Raw genomic sequence first — 27187 nt, forward strand, 5'->3', positions numbered from 1 at the left:
GCCTCTCTGGACATGACTTGTAAGGGGATCATGCATATGCGGACCAGCAGTATTTCAAAAGCTCAGCCTCCAGGATCGCCAGTGGCCACGGGATTGGTCGGTGCAGTTGGGTGTGCGCGGGGCGCCCAATCGCCTTCGAACGTGGAGAGGAGGCAGGTGCAGGTGGCGGGAGGCGGTGCGCCGAGGTCTGGGGGCAGAGGGCGGAGGCCGGGGCGTAGGGGGCAGGGGGCGGTGGGCGTGGCCCGGAGCTGGCGGCGGTCGCTGGCCGGCGCCCAGGGCACGGGCATGGCGGGCTGGCGGCGGGAGCTCTTGCGCACCGCCCGGCGCTACCCTTGGCCCACGAACGTGCTGCTCTACGCCGCGCTCTTCTCAGCCGGCGACGCGCTGCAGCAGCGGCTGCGGGGCGGCCCTGCCGACTGGCGGCAGACGCGGCACGTGGCCACCGTGGCCGTGGCCTTCCACGCAAACTTCAACTACGTGTGGCTGCGCCTGCTGGAGCGCGCGCTGCCGGGGCGCGCGCCGCGCGCCGTCCTGGCCAAGGTGCTGTGCGACCAGGCGTTCGGCGGGCCGGTGTACGTCTCTGCCTTCTACTTCGGTGAGTAGCCGGGCCAGGCACCTGGGGGCCGGAACTGGGGGACGGAGGCGGATACGGAATTGGGGGACGAGAGGCAGGGGTCGGGGTTTCAAGGGGCTGGGACCGGGCAGGAGCCTGTGGCTCTGGGGGCCGGGGACCGGGGCTGGAATCCTGGGGTGGGGGCCAGGGTTCAGGGGACTGGGAGGGTCTGGACGAGGGCCGGAGGTCGAGGTGCGAGGGTCGAGAAGTCTGGGGACCGTGGATTAACAGGATTGAGGGGAAAGAAATTGAGGGGCGGTTGCCGGAGAGGCCAGGGATCAGGGGACCAGGGTCGCAGTTCGGACGCTGGGTTGCCCGTAGTCTGGGGCTGGAGGTTTCAGGGGGCCTGGGGCGTATGTAGGCTGGAAGTGGGGAGGCAGGGCTGGGGATCCATTTTCCCCTGATAAAGGTCCACGGGAACGTCGAGGAGACCCCAGCTTGCTACCATGTCAGCTGTGAGCCCCGTGACCACGTTGTGGGGCAGGGCTGGTCCTGCTCCTGGGAAGATCCACCCGGGGGCTAGGGGCCTCCTTTCCAACATACAAACAAAAGGTGAGGGGATTCAGGATGGTGCAGGCAGAGCCGGTGGCATCTGAGGTGCGGCCCGGTTCCCCTCAAAATGTGTGCTCAGGGCGGTAGTCCTGCTTTTGTAACAAGATTTCCTTGAAGGGGGTCCCGTCCCCATATCAAAACCCACAGAAACTGTCAGGAGACCTCGGACCCCTGTCATGAGAGGTCTCTGTACCTGTGAGGGTCTGGGGCGCCCCCTCCTCAAAAAGTCCACCCTGGAGCCTGAGGGCCTGACTTTGGGAACCTTTCTTAGCACCCTAAATTCTAAAAACAATGGCAAGGGCTCTGTGGCCTTCATCTTCATAGCGTTTTCTATTGCTTGGAAGGGAGTGGGCAGGGGAGGGGCACCCAATCCCCTAAGAAAATTCAAGGGTCCTGGGCCTGGCCTTGGCATTGGGGATCACAGATCCCCCAAGGGGTCTTGTCAGTGGCTGTTGGTGCTTTCTTCTAAACCGTGTTGAAGTGGTCAAGTCACCACTTTGAAGGAACCTACACTGCCCCATGGATCTTATTTTGGGGGCCAGAGTCACAAACTCCACAGGAAACATGCCTGATGCAGTGCCAACCGCATGGCCCATGGGGTCAGTGAGGTCAGGGGATAGAGGACCTGAGAGCAGGAGCTGCCTGATTTATCAGAAGATCTGTGCCTGATCCCAGCACGACTTCCAGGCCAGATTGGCAGACAGGTTCCTCATGCCTGTTACTGCAGTGCCCTTGTACTCTGGTGATGGGATGGAAGGTTGGGGGCTGTTGGTGTTTGGGAGTCAGATTCCTATCTAATCCTCAGACAACCCAGTGAGGCAGGTATTGTTATTCCCATGTTACAGACAGGGAAACTGAGGCTCAAAGGGATTAAACGACCTGCCCGAAAGCAACACAATCCACGTCATGGTCTTCATCTCCCTGAGGGATGTCAGCGTTCCTGAAACCAGAAAGATGCTGCAGTCACAGGGCTGCTGGGGCCTGTGGTTCAAGCCCGAGGCCCCTGAAACCGATTCCTGCCCACATTGCTTCTTTGTTTTGCATTTCAGATTTCTGGGCCCTGTTTCCCTCTCCTCATGTTAAACTGAAGGGGGAATGGTGGGAAGGGGGTGGGTTGGATGTTTGTTCAAGGCACCTCAGACTTGGAAATTGCCTGTATCAGATGATCCTTTGTGCTGGGGCTGCCTTGGGAGCTAGAATAGTTGTGATTAAAAGGTCTGGCTCGGAATCCACACCTGGGTTAGACTTGGATCACTGTCAACCTCTCTGAGCTCTTTTCCTCCTCTGCAACTCGACCATCCTTAGCTGAGGATTAGGAGGGTCAGATGAAAGAAAACACATCAAGTGCTTAGCCCTTAATTAGTGCTGGGTAAGTGGAATACTATTACCAATATTGGGCTCGGTTTTCTTACTGGTCCTGTTCTAAGAATCCCCTGCAATTGACTAAAAAGATTTTATTTCCCCTTCTTCCTAATCAGAGTTGGGGGAGACTTTTTAAAGCATTCTCATTTTCACACCTTTCCTAAATTAGGAGGGTTTTGTCCTTGTTCCCTGACTTCCTTTTCAGGGTTGTTGAACATCAAAGTTTTCCAGATGTTTTTAGGAAGTCTGAACTGGTGTTCTGCTTTCAAATCCTGTTTAGAAAGCCTCTTAGATGGGAAATCTGTAGTTGCTAGAATACCCAGAGTCTGGCAGCCTTTTTGTAAAAGAAGGAAATTAAATTTTTAAAATTTTAAACATTTCACAAAATGTTTTGAAGGGAGAGAAGAAAAGTCACCAGTAGTTCCACCATGCTAACACTGAGGTTTTTTGAATTCTCTAACAGCTTTTTTAAAAAAATAATCATTCTGCTATAACTCGGTACCCTGCTATTCTCACTTCATATTTATCATCACTTTAAAATTTACCTAACTTTAGAATGGAGATTATCTTTTGTTTTCACTGTTGGGTCAGACGGAACATACTGAGTGAGTGATAGTGGTGGTTACCTTGCATATTGGAATAGAAAACTTGAACATGAACTGTTATACAGTATTCTTCATATTAAATCTTTTAAAATTCTTTTGGTGTGTGTTTTTTCAAATAGGTATGAGTATTCTCCAGGAAAAGGATGACATATTTTTGGACCTGAGACAGAAATTCTGGAATACATATAAGGTAAGACAGACTTTTGAAAATATGACCAGGATCTTTTTGTATCTATTTAACATTAAATACATTTAAATAAAAATATTCTTAAATTAGGGCTCCAGTTGGTTGGCACAGGGTACTATATTTTGACAGATCTTAAATTTGTTTTGATAGTTGAATGAGAAGCTTTAAGAGTGTCTATATGTGAGTGTCTCTGAATTTTAGTCAATGTTCACAACGATTTCTGACATTCTTATATTTATTCTTGTTAGTGATCACAGTGATTTTTTTGGAACCAAAGAGGTTATTGCAAAATAGGAATAGTAGAATGCGAGTGGCTTCATGGAATCATTCTCACATTTAGAGCCGATGTTTCCAAGTGTGCATTCTGCTGAGTCCCTATGAAAGGAACCTTCTTTTTTTTTTTTTTTTTAATTAATTAATTAATTAATTAATTTTTGGCTGTGTTGGGTCTTCGTTGCTGCATGCTGGCTTTCTCTAGTTGCGGCGAGTGGGGGCTACTCCTCATTGCGGTGTGCGGGCCTCTCATCGCGATGGCCTCTCTTGTTGCAGAACACGGGCTCTAGGCACGCAGGCCTCAGCAGTTGTTGCATGCGGGCTCAGCAGCTGCGGCTCGTGGGCTCCAGAGCGCAGGCTCAGCAGTTGTGGCACATGGGCTTAATTGCTCCGCGGCATGTGGGATCTTCCTGGGCCAGGGCTCGAACCTGTGTCTCCTGCATTGGCAGGCGGATTCCCAACCACTGTGCCACCAGGGAAGCCCTGAAAGGAACCTTCTTGACATCACAAAGGTATTTACAGAAAAGGAAGATGTTTCCCAGGGTTATCCTGAGGCTGGAATCAAGTCACCTCTTGTCCTGTTTGCTCAATACAAATATATATATAATCCAATCCCACAAATATCTATTCATTTATTCAATGAAGATTTATTGAGCAGTGTCCTCAAGACCTGGCAAAGTCAGGGATGCTTTCCATCTCTGGCCTAGTGTGATTCTATTAATGACAATGTTTGATTCTATTTGATTCTATTAATGACAATGAGGTGAATTTTCAGGATTCCAGAATATACACAGCCTTGTCTAGGGCTCCACATCTACTTAATTCCCGATCAAAAGCAGTGCCAAGCCACCCCAGCCATCCCGCCACCCTCACCCACACCGCCAGCATCTTCTGTTGAACTATTCTGAGCACGAGAACCATTATCACCCGCTTGGTGGTTGAAAGCAGATGACAGGGAGGGTGGAAGCCACATGCTGCCGAGCCCCTCCGGGGGGAAAGCATTCAGAACTCTTGTTACTTCTCTTGAGGCAAAAATTATAGGCCCATGGTGACATCCAAATATGATTTTCTTCTGCTTTACTTTGGAAAAGGAACAAGTTTGCCCATGATGTCATGGATCTCATGGAGATAGGTACATCTGACATTTATACATTTATACGAAGAGCAAGCCAAGCAGAGTTGTAAAAGAAAGGGGCTTTGACCAAGGATTTGCAGATATTTCAGATTCTCCTTCTTTAATGAAGACATACAGGCTATCTTCATTGGGTAGAAACGTGGCAGCTTTTACACACCTTTTTAAAAACAGTGGTTCTGGGACTTCCCTGGTGGTCTAGCGGTTAAGACTCTGCATTCCCAGTGCAGGGGGCCCAGGTTCGATCCCTGGTCAGGGAACTAGATTCCACATGCTGCAACTAAAGATCCTGCACGCAGCAACGAAGATCCTGGATGCTGCAACTAAGACCCGGTACGGCCAAATAAAAAAAAAAATAAATATTTTTTTTAAAAAAAGCAAAACACAACAAAAACAGTGGTTCCAAATGAGTCAGTTGTATCCATGCCCTTGAGAAGAAAGAGGGTACCGGCAGTCTGATGCCCAGCACCATTTGGGGACTTTCCTGAAGATCTCGCATAACAAGAAACTATCTGCTAGGCATTGCGCTAGGTGTTAGCGGAAGATAACACAAAGCATGTATATAAATATATATAGAGAGAGATATACACACACACACATTGCTACTGTCTTTAAGGGACTTACAATGTAGTGGGGTAGATTGACAAGTGAATAGACAAACATTAACCTCAGTGCCACGAGCGTTGCTCAGAGCATGGAAACGGGTACTTAGCACAGCATGGAGATGTAGGGGTGCGGCTCAAGGAAAGCTTCCGGGGGCAGGTTATGCCTGAGCGGAGTCTTAAAGAACTCAGGGGAGTTAGGCAGATACCTGGGGCCTTTCCAGGGGCAGAAGGAGCCGAGTAAGGAATGCATAAAACACTGTGGTGTACCTGTAAGGGAGAAACTACAAGGGATGCTATTCATAGAATATAAAATATGAATTGAGGAGCAACTGCAAATGACTTTGGATCTTGGAAGGTGTTGAAGGCCATGCCAAGGATCTTGAACTTAAGTAATTACTGGCAAGGGAGACCAGTTAGGGGGTTATTGTGACCAAGTTCACGTAAGAAATCATGAAGCAGTGGGCAGAGGAAGGATTTCAAAAATACTTAGGAGATAGAATTGGTAGGTCTTGATGATGGATTGGAAGTAGGGTTGATGGGCAAGGACACATCTACGGTGACCCATCCGCATTTACTGGGTAGCACACAGCATTCTGTAAGCAAGAGCCCACTTTTCTCTCCCAGTTATTTGCTTATTTCTCTGTTACCAGTAGGGACTCAGGGATTCCCATTTTATCGATGGTTTATAATTCATTGCTGTGTTTAATTATTTTTGGTGTGCAAATGTCCCAGACTTGGCCAGTGAGAGTTGCTTCAAGCTGGCTCCTATGTCTTTGTGATACCCCCCCCATCTTTTTTTTATTTTAAGCCACTTTCTTACTTTATATCATAAAGATAGATGTTCTCGGCTCATCTTGTACCTTGTACCTTGTACCTCCCCTATTCTGGCCCTGGAATCAACCATTTCTTTGAGGAGTCCTTTTTCCTTTTTGTGGGGAATGGCATGGGAGACCAAGATCTGCACACTGAGCGATGCTACATTCTGAAGAAAAAAAATTGCCATAAGAAGTGAAGCCATGTTTGGATGGGTTTTTCCTAAAGTAGTAAATTCTTTTTTTAAAAAATAAATTTATTTATTTATTCATTTATTTAATTTTTGGCTGTATTGGGTCTTTGCTGCTGCACACGGTTTTCTCTAGTTGCTGAGAGCAGGGACTACTCTTTGCTGCGGTGCGCGGGCTTCTCATTGCGGTGGCTTCTCTTGTTGCAGAGCACGGGCTCTAGGCACGTGGGCTTCAGTAGTTGTGGCTCGCGGACTCTAGAGCGCAGGCTCAGTAGCTGTGGTACATGGGCTTAGTTGCTCCACGGCATGTGGGATCTTCCCGGACCAGGGCTCGAACCCGTGTCCCCTGCATTGGCAGGCAGATTCTTAACCACTGCACCACCAGGGAAGCCCCTAAAGTAGTAAATTCTTAAATGAGTATACACTTTAAACTTTAAATAGCTTTCATTGCAACAGTTTATTATAGAAACTTTAGAAAATAAAAATTAGTAAAAAAAAAGAATAATACCATCTTTATATTACTAGTGTAACACCATTTGTAAGGACTATTTTAAAAACCTCTAGGGCTTCCCTGGTGGCGCAGTGGTTGAGAATCTGCCTGCCAATGCAGGGGACACGGAGTTGAGCCCTGGTCTGGGAAGATCCCACATGCTGCGGAGCAACTAGGCCCGTGAGCCACAATTACTGAGCCTGCGCGTCTGGAGCCTGTGCTCCGCAACAAGAGAGGCCACGACAGTGAGAGACCCGTGCACCGCGATGAAGAGTGGCCCCCGCTTGCCGCAACTAGAGAAAGCCCTCGCACAGAAACGAAGACCCAACACAGCCAAAAACAAAACAAAACAAAACAAAACAAAACAAAAACCTCTAGCTTTTTTTTTTAAGATGTAATTTACATACCAAGATCTCTATCTTTAAAAAAAATCCATAATGATGACTCTTTTGTCAGAATGAACAGGTTAAAGCCTGTTAAAATAAATCCATCTTTTTTTGTTTTTGGCCGCACCACGTGGCTTGTAGCATCTTAGTTCCCTGACCAGGGATCAAACCTGGGCCCCACCAGTGAAAGCCCCGAGTCCTAACCCCTGGACCACCAGGGAATTCCCACAAATAAATACATCTTAAAAGCTAAACTTATTCTGCAGCATGAAGTAGTTAGAATATATTATTATCAAATCACCATAAAGAACAGTTTAGTCTAGAGTTTTAAAAATTCATTGATGAGCCTGTATTTTATCCAATATTTCCCTTGGGCAAACAGGAAAATTGCAATATATAAATATGTGTTGTGAACTTCCCTGGTTGCTCAGTGGTTAAGAACCTGCCTGCCAATGCAGGGGACGCGGGTTCGAGCCCTCGTCTGGGAAGATCCCACATGCCACAGAGCGAGTAAGTCCGTGAGCCACAACTATTGAGCCTGCATGCCACAACTACTGAAGTCTGCACGCCTAGAGCCCGTGCTCCACAGCAAGAGAAGCCACTGCAATGAGAAGCCCGCGCACCACAACAAAGAGTAGCCCTCCCTCGCTGCAACTAGAGCAAGCCCGCATGCAGCAACAAAGACCCAACACAGCCAGAAATAAAATATAAATAAATTTAAATAAATAAATATGTGTTGTTATTTTGAAAGCAGTTGTCTTCCAGAATTGGTACTGATTCAGGTAGACTTTTTATTGTAAATTTGTGAATATAATAAAAATCTTTATTCTTGTGCCTAACAGCTGTTTGTACAACTCCTTACCCTCTTCCACTCAAGAGACCATAAGTAGTCTAATTTAATCTGCTTAGTCTGAAATATAATACCACGTCCACATTCCACCTGCCTGGTGTTTCTTAATGCTTTATAGAACGAACTGTGTGATTGTTTTGTGCGATTAAAAAGCATCCTAATAAAGTTTTTCTTTATTCCAGAGTGGTCTGATGTACTGGCCTTTTGTACAGGTGAGTTTCAAACTACTTAGAATGCTAACTCATGGGTCTGGTTTATATGGAGCCCTAAAAGACTCTCTCTCTCTCTGTTATAGCTGACCAACTTCAGCCTCGTTCCTGTTCACTGGAGAACAGCTTACACTGGGCTCTGTGGTTTTCTGTGGGCCACTTTCCTCTGCTTTTCACAACAGGGTGGTGATGGTACCTTGAAGTCAGCTTTTACTTTCCTTTGTATAAAGGGAACAAATGAAGTTGAAAGACCCCCAGAGAAATGACAAGTCAAGAACTCCCTGAAATTGACTAATTTTTTTCCCTTAAATACAGAGGATTGCCTGCAGATGAAGTACCCTGCTTACCAGTTATGTGCTCCATTTTGAAGAATTACTATTCTGTAGACCCGATTGTTTTTTAATTAGCAATGATAACTTTCAATTTTATTCAAATCTCCTTTTTTTTCATTCTAATCCAAAAGTATTATTGATACTTCTCTAGTATTTTCACTTCCCTAATACTTTGGTTAATATCAATAACAGTGGCAAAATGGCAATTTATAATCGTTACTATTTCTGGTCTAATATTTTATTGCCAGTTGATTTAAGGAACTTCCATTTTGATTGTATACATTTCTCTTCTAAAATCTCAGGTTATCTCTTAAACACTTTTGGATCAGATTACCTTTTATACCAAAAATAGTCCTTATAGTTAATTTCTGTTTACACAGAATTCAATCAGGAAGATTGAATAACCAGATTTTCCCCTAAAATGCTGTATAATAATTTATTGTTATGCTAATATTAAAGTTCTGCAAGTACGTTTTATGTAAAAAAATATGTGCGCAGTGTATGATTAGTGTTCTGTATAGAGTGTATTTTACTGATGTCTTCTACTTTTATAGTTTTTAATTATTTTTTTAGTTAATGTTTTTTAGTTTTCAGCATAGTCACTTGGCTAAATATCCCATTTCCTAGATATATGAAATATATAAAATATTTGGCTTTTAAAAAAAATATATTGAGTGAAGTTTCTAAAAAAAATTAATAAGTTTTCTTCTGGAAGGAAGAACTCTATTCCATAAAGTTCCAGGGAAAATAGTTACCCCAAATTCACACTGATGTTCTCTTTTTTAAAATTAGTGCTTTAACATAAATCTTTATAGGTAATCTTTAAGGTGTACATGAGAAACTTGATCCAGTTTTTCAGATTTACTGTTTTTCTAACTACAAAACCAGTGGGTTTATCAATTATTTGACTATTTCAAGAAGTTTTAGCAATTTTCACCCGAGAATTGCATCACTATTCTGTTGCTTCCCATGGAGTGTTTCACAGATTTAAAGATGTGAAGCACTGAGATGTTAATATATTTATCTTGAGAATTTATATTTAAGATTAATTTAAGAATGTATGCCTAAATATTTTAAGCATATAATTTATATAACTTGTAATATAAATTTATATGTCATAAGTAAATAACTTTTAAGTGTGGATTTATTTGAATTTAATAGATATGAATATATTTTACATTATTGGGGCGAGAGTAAGGATTTCTAGATAGTTTAATTCTAAAATAATTTTTTTTTTAAATTTTATTTATTTATTTATTTTTGGCTGTGTTGGGTCTTCGTTTTTGTGCGAGGGCTTTCTCTAGTTGCGGCAAGCGGGGGCCACTCTTCATCGCGGTGCGCGGGCCTCTCACTATCGCGGCCTCTCGTTGCGGAGCGCAGGCTTCAGACGCGCAGGCTCAGTAGTTGTGGCTCACGGGCCTAGTTGCTCCGCGGCATGTGGGACCCTCCCAGACCAGGGCTCGAACCCGTGTCCCCTGCACCGGCAGGCAGACTCTCAACCACTGCGCCACTAGGGAAGCCCTAATTTTTTTTTCAGTAGTTCTAAAAGTTAGTTCATACAACAGAAGAGCTATTTCACAACGTATAAGACACGTTTTGTCGTTTAAAAAGAATATCCAGAGTAACTATAGAAAGAACTACCAGGCAATCTTTTAGATGAGCTTCAATATTACTTATGGTGGAAGAATAGTGTTTGGGAAAATATTTCAGAAAACAAACCTTGTTTATACTGTCAAGGGGGAAAAGCTTATTATTCATAAAAGTATGATAATCTTTACTCAATAATGTGTTACTCTGTACTGTAGAGAGAATATGTAGCATGTATTCTCTGAATTTTTGCAAATAATACCTTTTTAATTTTTATGCAGGAGTACTTTTTTTTTTTTAGTGTGAGAAATGGAACTCATTCGAAATAATGCAGTGTTTGTTTTAAAATGCTGCTGTCCTTGGTAAAACACACTCTCAACCTTCCAGTGTTTAGAACAGAGCAGGTGGCTCTTATTCTTCTTCCAGATTTCCCCATTCATAAGGTTTCTTTAACTTGCTTGTGTGTTGCCACCTGGCTCCTTTTCTGGGGCCCCTGGTTGCTCAGGCAAAGGCAAAACCTTTCATTCATTTCCCTTGACAGAGTTGAGGTAGACTGGATTTTCAAAACAACTTTACCTAATACACGTAGAAAACAGAAAGGAAATTTAGAGGATGTTGAAGCATTTTTTTGAAAAAAGTTTACAGAATATTGCTTTTTGATCCTGGGTCCTGGCATTTGAGATATTTACCTTGTAACTCCAATGGCACCTACCCAGCTTTCCTACTTTTCTGATGCCCTGATGGCCATCGTATGGTAATGCCATTGGCCACCACTACCAGGGAGTTGTCTTCTTGGCCCCGCTACCAGTAAAATCAGGAGTGCCTAGTCCCATCTTTTTGGACTCGTAGTTTCCATTTCCAGTCTCAGATATAGGTCTTTTACCCAGATAACTGAAAAATGATTTCTCAGTTCAAGGGAGATCTTTTCCTTCTGTACAAGTGGATGCAACCACCCTTTTATAGTCCACCAGGATAACCACAGTAGATAAAATTTCATAACCCTTATGTAAATAATAAATGTTATTAAAGGGCCACTGTAGGGATGTGAAGAGGGTAAACAACAAGGCGATAACTGTTAAAAGAAGTCCGTGGTCTAGTTGGGAGTTTAAGTGAAGAAATTGATAATCAGGTTCTCAGGACATCTAATCCGATTCATCATTCATTGCTTGAACAGCATCCATGACAAGTGGTCAATAGAAAGCTTGAATATTACTCAAGTAATGCCTCCCAGCTGTAGGTTAGTGACATAAGCAGTAGGTACTTTGAAACATGGTGCCCGAGGCAACCTGGGAAGGCTCCATGGAGGAGATGCCTGAGCTGGGTCTTGAAGGATGGAAAGTCGCAAGACTGAAGGTCTGTGAACTGGAGTGGTGATGGTAGGATCAGATGAGATGAGATTTTATTTTTTTTAAATTATTTAATTAATTTATTTATTTATGGCTGTGTTGGGTCTTCGTTGCTGCACGCGGACTTTCTCTAGTTGCTGTGAGCGGGGGCTACTCTTCGTTGCAGTGCACGGGCTTCTCATTGCAGTGGCTTCTCTCATTCTGGAGCACGGGCTCTAGACGCGCAGGCTTCAGTATTTGTGGCACGTGGGCTCAGTAGTTGTGGCACACGAGCTTAGTTGCTCTGCAGCATGTGGGATCTTCCCGGACCAGGGATTGAACCTGTGTCCCCTGCATTGGCAGGCGGATTCTCAACCACTGCGCCACCGGGGAAGCCCGAGATGAGATCTTGAAAGAGAAGAAAAAGAAAAGGCATTTAAGTTCTAAATTAGAAGGAAATTTCCATTGGCTGTTCCTCAACTTTGAATAAAGTAGATGTTTCTGTCCAGCTTACTTGTAATTAAAAATCATGCATAATTTGTTACCTATCAGTCTTTTTCATTTATAGGAAAATTAATGAAAGTTATTCCCTTTTAGCTATATCATAGTGGGTTTGGTGAGGAAAAATTAGGCAATGTGAGAGTTTGCATGTGTTTAAAAATTTCTGATAACAAGTTTGAGAGTGGCATGTAAAAATATTTTCCTCAAAATCTGTCAGTAAGGTGATTCAGCAGACAAAGTGATTATTTGCCCACTACATAGTGAAATTTTGCATTTAGGGGTTCATGAAAATGAAGGGTGCTTTAGGAAAACTTTATCTTATTTGTATTGATATTTTGGGGGGCCAGAATAAGAAAAGTGTTTAATGAATGAGAGGAATTACAGCTACTAAAAGATAATTCAAAGAGGAAAACATTTTCACATTCTAGTACTTCATTAATAATTGCAATTTTGGTTTTTAATACTTTGAAGAAAATTTTGTTTCATTTCTTTCACTATAAAACACATAGATATAGAGATTTAACTTTGGTATTTCAGGTTGTGTCTAAATAAGGCCTCCAAATCAACTGTGTTAACCACAACCAAATTAAACATAGATAGTCTCTCTGATTGAGGTAGATGACCCAGAATTACAATTTCTAACTCACCCATACTTTATTTCTCTCCAAGAATTGTCATCCTTTAGGATTCATTTGAAGCTATTGAAAAATATCTTTTGCTAGGTGGGCAATTTACTTTTAGTTCAGTGAAATTTTATGTGAATTTCCATAGTGTTTGCCAAAACAAATTATACCCAGAACATGCTTAACCATATATTCTGGAGGCAGCTTTCATTTGAAATTAGGTTCATCTTCTGAAACTATTAGAAATTTAATGGATTTTTTGTGCCTGAAGATCTTGACCTTGCATTGGCTACACTTAATCTAGTTTTACCCACAATGTTTAGAATCTAAAGGAACAGAAAATGCAATTAAACAACTATTGAAAATTTTTCTTTTAATAATGGGGAATAAGTGAAAGGGGAAATCTGGAGTTTAACAATAAAGGATGTACTTGGAATTTCAAGCTACTGTGAGCAGTAGCCAACCAAGTGAATAAAAGGGAATAGTTAGTAACTGAGTAACATTATTGGCATGTATCAGTTAGAAGCCTATCTTTTTTTAGTTCTCTTCCCCATTGTGTCTTTCTTTCCTTAAATCTTTATTTATCCATACCTTCCTTCCTTTCTCTGTTGAATGGCCATAACAAGCCCCCTTCTCCTGTCCTTCATCCCTCCCTAACCCTGACCACCCAGACAATCCAAGGGGACAGAATAACTGTGATGAAGTTAGGGATCAGACTACTTAAGTGACACGACAGTCATGATTTAGAGAGATGGTAGCAGAGCCTCCTCTTTGGATCTTTTCTTCCCTCTGGGGGAAGAAAATGAGGAAGGATCAATCAGCCCTAGGGAGAATTTTGAAGTGAGTGAACATTCTGGAGGCAGCTTCCATTAGAAATTAGGTTCATCTTCTGAAAGTATTAGAAACTTAATGGGTCCTTGTACTTGAAGATTTTGACCTTGAAGTGTCCCCTTTCTTTTCAGAGATCCTCTCCTTCCTCTGGATGCCCGTTCCCTGCATTCTCTCTGACTTAGTGCAATATCTTCCAAATCGGTTCTCATGTCTTTTCCTCACCTTTCAAAACTCCCATTCTCTCTATCTGACTGATTTCAGCTACATTTAGAAAAGTAGGTTTATTAAGCTAATTTACTGAGATGTGGATGACAGCCTTTCTAGTTGAGTTTTGTTTTGTTTTGTTTTAATTGCTAACACAAAGGACTCTCTGGATGGAATTTTAGTAACTATTGCTGTGGTGGGAGGGGGTGGAAATAAGAGGGTATTTTTTAGCAGAAGACCTCTGATACACTTTACATTATGCTGTCTATCACTGCAATGTGTTGTGAACCTTCCACAATGGATGATCATTATTTGTTTGCATATTTGTATTCCCTACTAGACTGAGCTCCTGGAGGGAAGAATATATTTCTTATTCATACTTGTATCTGAAATGTCTAGCACAGTGTTGGGCATGTAGCAGAGGCCCTGTAATACTGCTGAATGAATGAATGTAATTTGTGGATTTCTCATCTTTGTTTTTTGCCTCTGGACTGCTGCTGAGCAGTCTGTACTGATGGCCCTTTCATTTTCATCCCCTTGTGCAGGCAGCTGTTCTGTCTTAAGCTGGGCACAGTCCAGACCCTTACCTACTTTGGCCTCAGGCCCATAAAATTGTATTTTCTTGGAGATGGTTATGACTTGTAGGCTTTGATGCCCCTGGCCCAACTTGCACATACCCTCTGAAAACCGTCTCGTCACACCTCTCCCCAGCTCTACAAAGACTGGATTGTTTGTCTTTAAGAATTGGGTGGAGGGGGCTTCCCTGGTGGCACAGTGGTTAAGAGTCTGCCTGCTAATGCAGGGGACACGGGTCTGATCCCTGGTCTGGGAAGATCCCACATGCCGCGGAGCAACTAAGCCCGTGTGCCACAACTACTGAGCCTGCGCTCTAGAGCCTGCGAGCCACAACTACTGAGCCCACACGCCACAACTACTGAAGCCCATGCTCCTAGAGCTCGTTCTCCGCAACAAGAGAAGCCACTGCAATAAGAAGCCCGTGCACCGCAATGAAGAGTAGCCCCCACTCGCCACAACTAGAGAAAGCCCGTGCGCAACAATGAAGACCCAATGCAGCCAAAAATAAATAATTTTTTTAAAAAAAAGAAAGAATTGGGTGGAGGGAATTCCCTGCAGTCCAGTGGTTAGAACTCCATGCTTCCACTGCAGGGGCCCTGGGTTTGATCCCTGGTCAGGGAACTAAGATCCCGCAAGCCACGTGGCGTGGCCAAAACAAAAAAGGGGGAATTGGGTGGAATCGTGATAGTTGGGCCTTCTCCAAACCACTAAATTACCCTTTGTGATGGTTAATTTTATGTGTCCACTTGACTGGGCCACGGGGTGCCCAGATATTTGGTCAAACATTATTCTGGGTGTTTCTCTGAAGGTGTTTTTGGATGAGAGTAACATTTATATTGGTAGACTAAGTCAAACAGATTGCCTTCCCTAATGTGGGTGGGCCTTGTCCAATTAGCTGAAGGCCTGAATAGAACAAAAAGGCTGGCCTCATCCCAAGTAATAGAATTCTTACTGCCTGACTGCCTTCAAACTGGGACATTGGCTTTTCTTCTACTGTTGGACTCGAAACATTGGCTCTTCCTATGTCTTGAGCCTGTCGGCCTTCAGATGGGAGCTACCCCATCGGCTCACCTGGTTCTCAGGCCTTCAGACTCATACTGGAACTAAACCATCGACCCTCCTGGGTCTCCAGCTTGCTGACTCACCCTGCAGATTTGGGGCTTGTCTCCATAATCATGTGAGTCAATTCCTTATAATAAATGTCCTTCTCTATACACAGCCCTTTGGTTCTGTTTTTTGGGAGAACCCTGAATATTTCCCCCTGTTTATGTATGTTAATATTTCATAGTTTGTGGTTCATGCAGTGTGGTTGTCTGGGTGATGACCACCAGCTCACAACTGTTACAGATTTACTCTGGATGTTAATTTCTGGGACCCCCCTGAAATCATAATATGTAGGTGGTCATCCACTCCTACTCCACAGCCTCCATATATAACCTGAAAATGGAAATTCAGCCAGGTAGCCAGATAATGGCCCAACAACAGAACGGACTACATTTTCACTTTAGGTTGACAGTGGATGGAATATGTATGTTGTGAATTCTGTGAATGTTGGGGACCGAGAATTGATTCCGGTAAGGTGGCAAGCCATTTTGGAGCTGAGACTATCACAGTGTTTGATGATGCTTCCTAGTGAAGGACTCTGTCAGTGTGATTGATACTCTACCTCAATACTGAGGTCCGATAGTTGGGCAGACACCTGCCGTTTCTGAATATTGCCTTTCTACTATTCATGATGAAGAACTATTTGTTCATTTTCTAACACTCATATCAGTGGCCTATCCCTCTGAGCCATGGAGCCAGAATACTCTTCATATTTTGGGCGGAAAGGGTTGTAAAAGCAACACCAGTTGCTTCATTTCTAAGTTTAAATTTTATGTATAAAATATGTATATTAAATTTTTAGGGTAGTGTGATTTAATGTAAATGAAAAATAAATGAATTTTAGTTAGGTAAAGCAAATGACTCTGGCTGTTTTGTATTATTGGTGGTATGAATATTCTGGGAAATATGTAAAGGAAATGAGATTTACATCCTGTAATCTTTCCTAATCACCTCTTTTGCAAATGTAAGATTTATGCCTTTACTTTGGATTGAGATACAGGTTGTCCTTATCTGTCTATATGTGCTCGTCGTCACTTATGGTGTACTTCCTGTGTATGTTTGTACTCTCATAGAGCTGAAAATTTAGAGTTGAAATCATTCCCAAGTGACTTCTCAAAAACCATTCTTTTTGAGCATAAAGTAGGAAAAAAATGCAGTATTAAGATTCCTCATATTAATACTGAGGAGGCCAACTTGAGCTTCAGCTGCAAGTTACTGAAGCTGCTTTTTCCACCATCCAGTGTTCTTGTGGCTCCTTTGGCCTGGAGTCCACTCATTTCTTCCTTCGTGATTTAAATTCCTTCCTTCCTACTATCGTGACTGAAATAGATTTCCCTGGACACATTCCATGAAGGAATTGCAAATGCGTATTTGAAAAATATATTGGTTTGTTCTGGAGTTGAGTTCAGCAAATGTATACATTTATGCTGTTTGTGAACATGTATACATACATGCCACGAGGTCACATTAGATCTTTCTGTGGCTCCCCTTTCTGTATGATTGCATCTTCAGTTCAGGTCCCCTTCTTTATTTTATTGTTTTATTTTTAAATTTTATTTTTTATTTAAAAAAATTTTTATTGAAGAATAGTTGATTTGCAATGCTGTTAGTTTCTGGTGTACAGTTCATATATATATATATATGTTCTTTTTCATATTCTTGTCCATCATGGTTTGTTACAGAATATTGGATATAGTTCCCTGTGCTATGTAGTAGGTCCTTGTTGGTTATCTATTTTATATATAGTAGTGTGTATCTGCTAATCCCAAACTCCTAATTTATCCCTCTCTGCCTCTTCCCCTTTGGTAACCATAAATTTGTTTCCTATGTCTGTGAGTCTGTTTCTGTTTCGTAAATAAGTTCATTTGTATCATATTTTAGATTCCACGTATAAGTGATATCATGTGATAGTTGTTTTTCTCTTTCTGACTTACTTCACTCAGTATGACAATCTCTAGGTCCATGCAAACGGAATTATTTCATTCTTTTTTTATGGCTGAGTAGTATTCCATTGTATATATATATATATACCACATCTTCTTTACCCATTCATCTATCGATGGACATTTAGGTTGCTTCCATGTTTTGGCTATTGTAAATAGTGCTGCTATGAACATTGGAGTGCATGAATCTTTTTGAATTAGAGTTTTCTCCAGATATATGTCCAGGAGTGGGATTGTAGGATCATATGGTAGCTCTATTTTTAGTTTTTTAAGGAACCTCCATACTATTCTCCATAGTGGCTGTACTGATTTAACATTCCCATCAGGTCCCTTTCTGTTGTTTCAATATTATAATTAAACTGTTGTGGATATAATGGAAATAGTAAGTGGCTGTCAGGAAGTTAACTTGGAGGGTGGGAGATGGAATTCCTTTCCTTGTACCCATCTGTTAGCTTTTAGTTCTAGAATTTGAAGGGGGATAGAACAATTGAAATAAAGTTACATGTAGAGTTCAGGTTTGTTAAATTTTCATGCGTCATTCTTTCTGAATGTCTTCTCTGCATAAGGGTTGTAAATTGGAAAGTTGAAACAGAAACTGCTAAACCAAAGTGAAAATATTCCCCGTCCAGTTGATTTCTTCAATAGCAGGCCTCTAAATTGAAGATTAAGAGAATGTTCTTAGGGGAAAAAAAGGTATGTCAGTAAAGTTGTTGTACATTTGGCCAGTTTTACTTTAACTTTTTGCTATGAAAGGAAAATGGGAAAAAGTCAGTTTATGCATGGGTTGAATGCCAGAGAAAACAATAATATTTAGAGGACTTAATAAAGGGACATGAAGTATTAAATTAATATACTGAACAGTAAGATACAAACCCACCACACAGAAATTATAATTTGCCAAGTTTTGCAGTCTGTTTTTCCTCCATAATGATAAGTATTACTAAAGTGAACCACGATTTCCAGGCTTTTGGCCAATAATGAATTTGTGAGAACAGTATTAGAGAATCTTCTGCAGGTGATGTGTGAATTTTTTTTTTAAAGGGTGATAGGTAAGTTGCTTTTAATATGTTATTTATTTACTAATTTATTTATTTATTTATGGCTGCGTTGGGTTTTTGTTGCTGCGCGTGGGCTTTCTCTAGTTGCGGTGAGCAGGGGCTACTCTTTGTTGTGGTGCGCGGGCTTCTCATTGTGGTGGCTTCTCTTGTTGCGGAACACGGGCTCTAGGTGGGTGGGCTTCAGTAGTTGTGGCTCGTGGGCTCTAGATTGCAGGCTCCGTAGTTGTGGTGCATCGGGCTTAGTTGCTCCGTGGCATGTGGAATCTTCCTGGACCAGAGCTCAAACCCATGTCCCCTGCATTGGCAGGTGGATTCTTAACCACTGTGCCACCAGGGAAGTCCGATGTGTGAAATTTTTGAATAGAGTTAATGAATGCAAGTAGTTTATTTTATCCTCTGGGAGAAATAAGGAGCAACATATACATCTTGAGTCATTTCTCAACAGTTTGGCACAATTAAGCTTTGCCTTGAAGAAATGAAAAACTTTTCACTCTGTATAAAAGAAGAAAAAAAGGTGTATAAAATAGTCTATCGTAAAGCAAAAGCTAGAGGAGGCAAATTTTATTTTATTTATTTATTTAGTTTTCCTTTTTTTTTTTTTGGTTGCACCGCGTGGCTTGCAGGGGTCTTAGTTCCCTGAACAGTGATTGAACCTGGGCCCCCAGCAGTGGAAGCAAGGAGTCCTAACAACTGGACCACCAGGGAATTTCCAAGAAGAGGCAAATTCTAAATGCAAATGTGTAGACAGAATGATGAACAATACAGGCAAATGGTTTGCGAAAATCAATTTTATTACTCCCCACTATGTATGCTTCTCCTGCTACTACTGGTTTCTTTGTGGCTCCATCAGAACATCTGACATTTTGCTTGTGTGTCCCCTCCTAGGATGTTGTGTCCTTGCCTTCTTTTTATTCAAATTCTACTTGTTAATCAAACTTGAAAAAAAAGATTTTTTTCTGCCAGGTTAATATTCATCCCCATGCTGGCTCCAGTCAGGATGGGCTCGTAAGGCTTTCCCTTCCGTTTCCCCCCACTTCCCCTCCAGGATTAAGAACAGTAGGCTTATGTACACAAGGGTAATTTAGAGAGCTGGGCCACATCTGAGCCGCAGATGTGTCTGTCTTGCTGGAAAATGAACATGCGGGCCTTGAGGAGGGCTGCCACAGAGCTCCTGGCTGTGGACCTAGGTAGGCCTTGGCTTAGGCAGTGACTCGGGTGATCTGTGAGCCTTGACCTGGTCCCCCTTTGCCGATGAGGTCCAGTGCTCACTCCAGAGAGGCTGGAGGCCTTTCAGTGGTGACTCAACTCTCCAAGCAGTCTCTCCAGCCCCAGGGACCTCTCTCCCAGGGCCCCCAGCACCCCTCCTTTTCACCTTCCTCTGTTAAGGAATCTATCTCCCAGGGCAAGGTCATCTGGCTCTTCATTTGTTCTTCATAAATCTGTCCATGATTGCAGAAACTTTATGCTGTGAGCCCTTTGGGACTTGACTTTTGATACTCAGAGGTTAGTTTGGGGACTGTAGAGCTTTTCAGAATCCTTCTATGATTAGTTTCCAAAACCTGTTTTGAAATCCAAAAGCTAATAATTGACTGACTTGTGAATTATCAGCACCTTTTTTTTTTTTTTTTTTTTTTTACTATATTTTACTTCCTCTGAGCTGCTGGGACTAGGGTAGGGCCATGCATACAATAAATGGTGGTAGGGAACTAAAAAAACAATTCACTACACTACCTACTGCTCATTCATTCATTTATCCATTTATTCAACAAATGTTTAGCACCAGAGGGCAGACAGCAGAAGCAAGAAGAACTACAGTCCTGCAGCCTGTGGAACAAAAACCACATTCACAGAAAGATAGACAAGATGAAAAGGCAGAGGAACAAGATAAAACCCCAGAAAAACAACTAAATGAAGTGGAGATAGGCAACCTTCCAGAAAAAGAATTCAGAATAATGATAGTGAAGATGATCCAGGACCTCGGAATAAGAATGGAGGCAAAGATTGAGAAGATGCAAGAAATGATTAACAAAGACCTAGAAGAATTAAAGAACAAACAAACAGAGATGACCAATACAATAACTGAAATGAAAACTACACTAGAAGGAATCAATAGCAGAATAACTGAGGCAGAAGAACGGATAAGTGACCTGGAAGACAGAATGGTGGAATTCATTGCTGCGGAACAGACTAAAGAAAAAAGAATGAAAAGAAATGAAGACAGCCTAAGAGACCTCTGGGACAACATTAAACGCAACAACATTCGCATTATAGGGGTCCCAGAAGGAGAAGAGAGAGAGAAAGGACCCAAGAAAATATTTGAAGAGATTATAGTTGAAAACTTCCCTAACATGGGAAAGGAAATAGCCACCCAAGTCCAGGAAGCACAGAGAGTCCCATACAGGATAAACCCAAGGAGAAACACACTGAGACACATAGTAATCAAACTGACAAAAATTAAAGACAAAGAAAAATTATTGAAAGCAGCAAGGGAAAAATGGCAAATAACATACAAGGGAACTCCCACAAGGTTAACAGCTGATTTCTCAGCAGAAACTCTACAAGCCAGAAGGGAGTGGCATGATATACTTAAAGTGATGAAAGGGAAGAACCTACAACCAAGATTACTCTACCCGGCAAGGATCTCATTCAGATTCCATGGAGAAATCAAAAGCTTTACAGACAAGCAAAAGCTAAGAGAATTCAGCACCACCAAACCAGCTCTACAACAAATGCTAAAGGAACTTCTCTAAGTGGGAAACACAAGAGAAGAAAAGGACCTACATAAACAAACCCAAAACAATTAAGAAAATGGTAATAGGAACATACATATTGATAATTACCTTAAATGTGAATGGATTAAATGCTCCAACCAAAAGACACAGACTTGCTGAATGGATACAAAAACAAGACCCACGTATATGCTGTCTACAAGAGACCCACTTCAGACCTAGGGACACATACAGACTGAAAGTGAGGGGGTGGAAAAAGATATTCCATGGAAATGGAAACCAAAAGAAAGCTGGAGTAGCAATACTCATATCAGATAAAATAGACTTTAAAATAAAGAATGTTACAAGAGACAAGGAAGGGCACTACATAATGATCAAGGGATCAATCCAAGAAGAAGATATAACAAGTATAAATATATATGCACCCAACATAGGAGCACCTCAATACATAAGACAACTGCTAACAGCTATAAAAGAGGAAATCGACAGTAACACAATAATAGTGGGGGACTTTAACACCTCACTTACACCAATGGACAGATCATCCAAAATGAAAATAAATAAGGAAACAAAAGCTTTAAATGACACAACAGACCAGATAGATTTAATTGATATTTATAGGACATTCCATCCAAAAACAGCAGATTACAGTTTCTTCTCAAGTGCGCACAGAACATTCTCCAGGATAGATCACATCTTGTGTCACAAATCAAGCCTCAGTAAATTTAAGAAAATTGAAATCATATCAAGCATCTTTTCTGACCACAATGCTATGAGATTAGAAATGCATTACAAGGAAAAAAACGTAAAAAACACAAACACATGGAGGCTAAACAATACGTTACTAAATAACCAAGAGATCACTGAAGAAATCAAAAAATACCTAGAGACAAAGGACAATGAAAACACGACGATCCAAAACCTATGGGATGCAGCAAAAGCATTTCTAAGAGGGAAGTTTATAGCTATACAAGCCTGCCTCAAGAAACAAGAAAAATCTCAAATAAACAATGTAACCTTACACCTAAAGGAACTAGAGAAAGAAGAACAAACAAAACCCAAAGTTAGAAGGAAAGAAATCATAAAGATCAGAGCAGAAATAAATGAAATAGAAACAAAACAATAGCAAAGATCAATAAAACTAAAAGCTGGTTCTTTGAGAAGATAAACAAAATTGATAAACCATTAGCCAGACTTATCAAGAAAAAGTGGGAGAGGACTCAAATCAATAAAATTAAAAATGAAAAAGAAGTTACAACAGACACCGTAGAAATACAAAGCATCTTAAGAGACTACTACAAGCAACTCTATGCCAATAAAATGGACAACCTGGAAGAAATGGACAAATTCTTAGACAGGTATAACCTTCCAAGACTGAACCAGGAAGAAACAGAAAATATGAACAGACCAATCACAAGTAATGAAATTGAAACTGTGATTAAAAATCTTCCAACAAACAAAAGTCCAGGACCAGATGGCTTCACAGGTGAATTCTATCAAACATTTAGAGGAGAGCTAACACCCATCCTTCTCAAACTCTTCCAAAAAATTGCAGAGGAAGGAACATTCCCAAACTCATTCTATGAGGCCACCATCACCCTGATACCAAAACTAGACAAAGATACTACAAAAAAAGAAAATTACAGACCAATATCACTGATGAACATAGATGCAAAAATCCTCAACAAAATACTAGCAGACAGAATCCAACACATTAAAAGGATCATACACCATGATCAAGTGGGATTTATCCCAGGGATGCAAGGATTCTTCAATATACACAAATCAGTCAGTGTGATACACCATATTAACAAATTGAAGAAGAAAAAAACCATATGATCATCTCAATAGATGCAGAAAAAGCTTTTGACAAAATTCAACACCCATTTATGATAAAAACTCTCCAGAAAGTGGGCATAGAGGGAACCTACCTCAACATAAGAAAGGCCATATACGACAAACCCACAGCAAACATCATTCTCAATGGTGAAAAACTGAAAGCATTTCCTCTAAGATCAGGAACAAGACAAGGTTGTCCACTCTCACCACTATTATTCAACATAGTTTTGGAAGTGTTAGCCACAACAATCAGAGAAGAAAAAGAAAGAAAAGGAATACAAATTGGAAAAGAAGAAGTAAAGCTGTCACTGTTTGCAGATGACATGATACTATACATAAAGAATCCTAAAGATGCCACCAGAAAACTACTAGAGGTAATCAATGAATTTGGTAAAGTTGCAGGATACAAAATTAATGCACAGAAATCTCTTGCATTCCTATATACTAATGGTGAAAAATTTGAAAGAGAAATTAAGGAAACACTCCCATTTACCACTGCAACAAAAAGAATAAAATACCTAGGAATAAACCTCCCTAGGGAGACAAAAGACCTGTATGCAGAAAACTATAAGACACTGATGAAAGAAATTAAAGATGATACCAACAAATGGAGAGATACACCACGTTCTTGGATTGGAAGAATCAAAATTGTGAAAATGACTACACTACCCAAAGCAATCTACAGATTCAATGCAATCCCTATCAAACTACCAATGGCATTTTTTACAGAACTAGAACAAAAAATCTTAAAATTTGTATGGAGACACAAAAGACCCCAAATAGCCAAAGCAGTCTTGAGGGAAAAAAGCGGAGCTGGAGGAATCAGACTCCCTGACTTCAGACTATACTACAAAGCTACAGTAATCAAGACAATATGGTACTGGCACAAAAACAGAAACATAGATCAATGGAACAAGATAGAAAGCCCAGAGATAAACCCACGCACCTATGGTCAGCTAATCTATGACAAAGGAGGCAAGGATACACAATGGAGAAAAGACAGTCTCTTCAATAAGTGGTGCTGGGAAAACTGGACAGCTACATGTAAAAGAATGAAATTAGAACACTCCCTAACACCATACACAAAAATAAACTCAAAATGGATTAGAGACCTAAATGTAAGACCGGACACTATAAAACTCTTAGAGGAAAACATAGGAAGAACACCCTTTGACATAAATCACAGCAAGATCTTTTTTGATCCACCTCCTAGAGTAATGGAAATAAAAACAAAAATAAACAAATGGAACCTAATGAAACTTCAAAGCTTTTGCACAGCAAAGGAAACCATAAGACAAAAAGACAACCCTCAGAATGGGAGAAAATATTTGCAAACGAATCAATGGACAAAGGATTAATCTCCAAAATATATAAACAGCTCATGCAGCTTAATAAAAAAAAAAAAACCAACCCAATCCAAAAATGGGCAGAAGAGCTAAACAGACATTTCTCCAAAGAAGACATACAGATGGCCAAGAAGCACATGAAAAGCTGCTCAACATCACTAATCATTAGAGAAATGCAAGTCAAAACTACAATTAGGTATCACCTCACACCAGTTAGAATGGGCATCATCAGAAAATCTACAAACAACAAATGCTGGAGAGGGTGTGGAGAAAAGGGAACCCTCTTGCACTGTTGGTGGGAATGTAAATTGATACAGCCACTATGGAGAACACTATGGAGGTTCCTTAAAAAGCTAAAAATAGAATTACCATATGATCCAGCAATCCCACTACTGGGCATATACCCAGAGAAAACCATAATTCAAAAAGACACATGCACCCCAATGTTCATTGCAGCACTATTTACAATAGCCAGGTCATGGAAGCAACCTAAATGCCCATCAACAGACGAATGGATAAAGAAGTTGTGGTACATATATACAATGGACTATTACTCAGCCATAAAAAGGAACGAAATTGGGTCATTTGTTGAGATGTGGATGGATCTAGAGACTGTCATACAGAGTGAAGTAAGTCAGAAAGAGAAAAACAAATATCGTATATTAACACATATATGTGGAACCTAGAAAAATGGTAGAGATGAACCAGTTTGCGGGGCAGAAATTGAGACACAGATGTAGAGCACAAACGTATGGACTCCAAGGGGGGAAGGCGGTGGGGGTGTGGGGGTGGTGGTGTGATGAATTGGGCGATTGGGATTGACATGTATACACTGATGTGTATAAAATTAATCTCTAATAAGAGCCTGCTGCATAAAAAAATAAATTAATTAAAAAACAACGACAACAAAAAAGCCCAAATGTTTACTGAACTGAGTACCTACTCTATTTTTAAAGTTGTTTTTCAAAGCCCAGTCCCCGACACCTTGCTATAAAACCATCTCTGCCTGTTCTGGCTTTTGTTACACTTCTTTTCTCCTGACTCTCAGAGCATTTATAGTCTGTACCAGATAATTTAGCATTTTATTATGTTTTATTCTCTATTATAAACTATTTTGTGTGTATATATTTTCTCCCAATGAAATTGGAGCTCTTCGAAGTTAAGGGTTATGTTTTATATTTCTTCTGTATCCCTCTAGCCCAATGATTTGCCCAAAGGAGTTCAAGAAATACTGGTTGGTTGACTTCTGTGTAAATGAATACTGACAATGGCACTAATTGCATTCATGCATAGAAACCCCTTGAAGTTGAAGAAAGTAGATTTCTTTGACTTTGCTAACCAGTGTAATAAGTAATATGCCATTAAATCTCAAGCATAGAGAGAAGGGAAGGCGGAGGTGGGAATTAAGATCGAGGGCAATGGTTCTCATCTGGGGATAATTTTTCTCTCCAGGTAGGGTGTCCAGATTTAGCAAATAAAAGTACAGGACACCCAGCTAAATTTGAATTTCAGACAAACAGTGAATACTTTTTTAGTATAATTATGTCCCAAATGTTGCACTTGGGGCATATGAATAAATGTGATTTGTTGTTTATTTGAAATTTATATTTAAGTGGAAGTTCTGTATTCTATCTGGCAACCCTACACCCAGAGGATATTTGGCAATGTCTGGAGACATTTTTGGTTGTCACAATGGGGTGGAGGGGAGAGGGTGTGCTACAGGCATCTGGTGGGTAGAGTCCATGGATGATGCTAAACATCCTTCGATACACAGGACAGCTCCCACAAGAGAAAATAATCTGACTCCAGATGTCAATTGTACTAAGTTGAGAAACTCTGTTCTACAGGATATAAGGAAACTAGTTCCAGGTTATGTTACCTTTTGGGCACTGTAAGCACGGCGATTAGGGTCTTTGACCTTTAAAGGTTTATAAAGATGTTTAAAACTTGAAGTGCGTGTGTATGTGTATACACATATACATACATGCATATATATGCATATATGTCTACACATATATAGGTATGGCTTCAAAATACAAAAAAAAAAAAAACTCAGAAAATCAAAATGAATAAGTTTTAAATCTCTTTTAAAAGAGAATATAATGTCGGCCAGTAATCTGCAACTCAATTCACATAATTATATCATCTATATTAAATGTGGGATGTGGGTGCATTTCAATATGTTTGATACAAAGTAGGGTAATCCTCTAAAACAAAGAGTGTCTAGGTTTTACAAAGGTTTAAAAATAGTTCTGCTGAAGTCAGGCAGGATCCAAAATATTGTTTCTGGATGAGTGCCTGAAGGGAGAAGGACGAGGTTTCGAGATATGGAAGATGCTACAATGTAAGGTCCACATGGAATATCCAAGGAAGACTTGGGTGAAAACCCAAGGCTGACAGGATAATCAAGGACAGAAATTAGAGGCAAAGTAGAAAAAAAGAAAAAGCTTTTCTGAATCATTATGAGTATGAAATAATTTGTTATATAGTGCTAAAGAAATCCTACCTTCTTTTTCAGTTGTCAGACCAGTAAGTCATGTCATGTCACTCTTCTGAGAATGAACCCTGGCAGTGGCTCTCCATCTCACTCTGAGGAACAACCAGGATTCTTATAGAAGCCTGGAGATCCTATCACACCTTCACCTTGACCCTCTGTTCTCAGTTCCTACCACTTCCCTCTCTGCCTCACATTCTCCAGGCACAGTCTTATTTAGGGTCTGTATTATTTATCTGTTGCTGTGTAACAAATTACCCCAAAGTGTAATTAAAAGAAAAAGCATACATTATCTCACAGAGTTTCTGTGGGTCAGGAATCTGGGAGTGGCTTAGCAGGGTGGTTGGAGCTCAGGATCTTCCATGAGGTTACAGTCAAGATGGCAGCTGGGGCTGCCGTCTGTGAAGAAGACTTGACTGGGGCTGGAG

At 41.1% G+C, this 27187-nt stretch overlaps 1 protein-coding gene across 8 annotated transcripts in view; it reads left to right on the forward strand.

Moving 5' to 3' along the window:
• Positions 1–276: 276 nt before the first annotated feature.
• The window catches only part of LOC132349814 (bMERB domain-containing protein 1), a 199764-nt gene continuing 172853 nt past the window's right edge, over positions 277–27187 (forward strand). For 7 of the 8 annotated variants that reach the window (XR_009497751.1, XR_009497750.1, XR_009497749.1 and 4 more), the window contains exons 1-3: positions 277–595; positions 3252–3322; positions 8241–8270. Coding sequence is in view for 5 of the 8 variants with exons in the window: in XM_059898615.1 (XP_059754598.1) it covers positions 286–595; positions 3252–3322; positions 8241–8270 (411 nt within the window). In the remaining 3 variants the exon portion in view is untranslated. Of the gene's footprint in view, positions 596–3251; positions 3323–8240; positions 8271–8353; positions 9020–27187 lie in introns of those variants that run through there. The other variant, XM_059898618.1, reaches the window with a different exon arrangement.

Source organism: Balaenoptera ricei, chromosome 15, assembly GCF_028023285.1.
Source record: "Balaenoptera ricei isolate mBalRic1 chromosome 15, mBalRic1.hap2, whole genome shotgun sequence".
Classification (NCBI taxonomy): domain Eukaryota; kingdom Metazoa; phylum Chordata; class Mammalia; order Artiodactyla; family Balaenopteridae; genus Balaenoptera; species Balaenoptera ricei.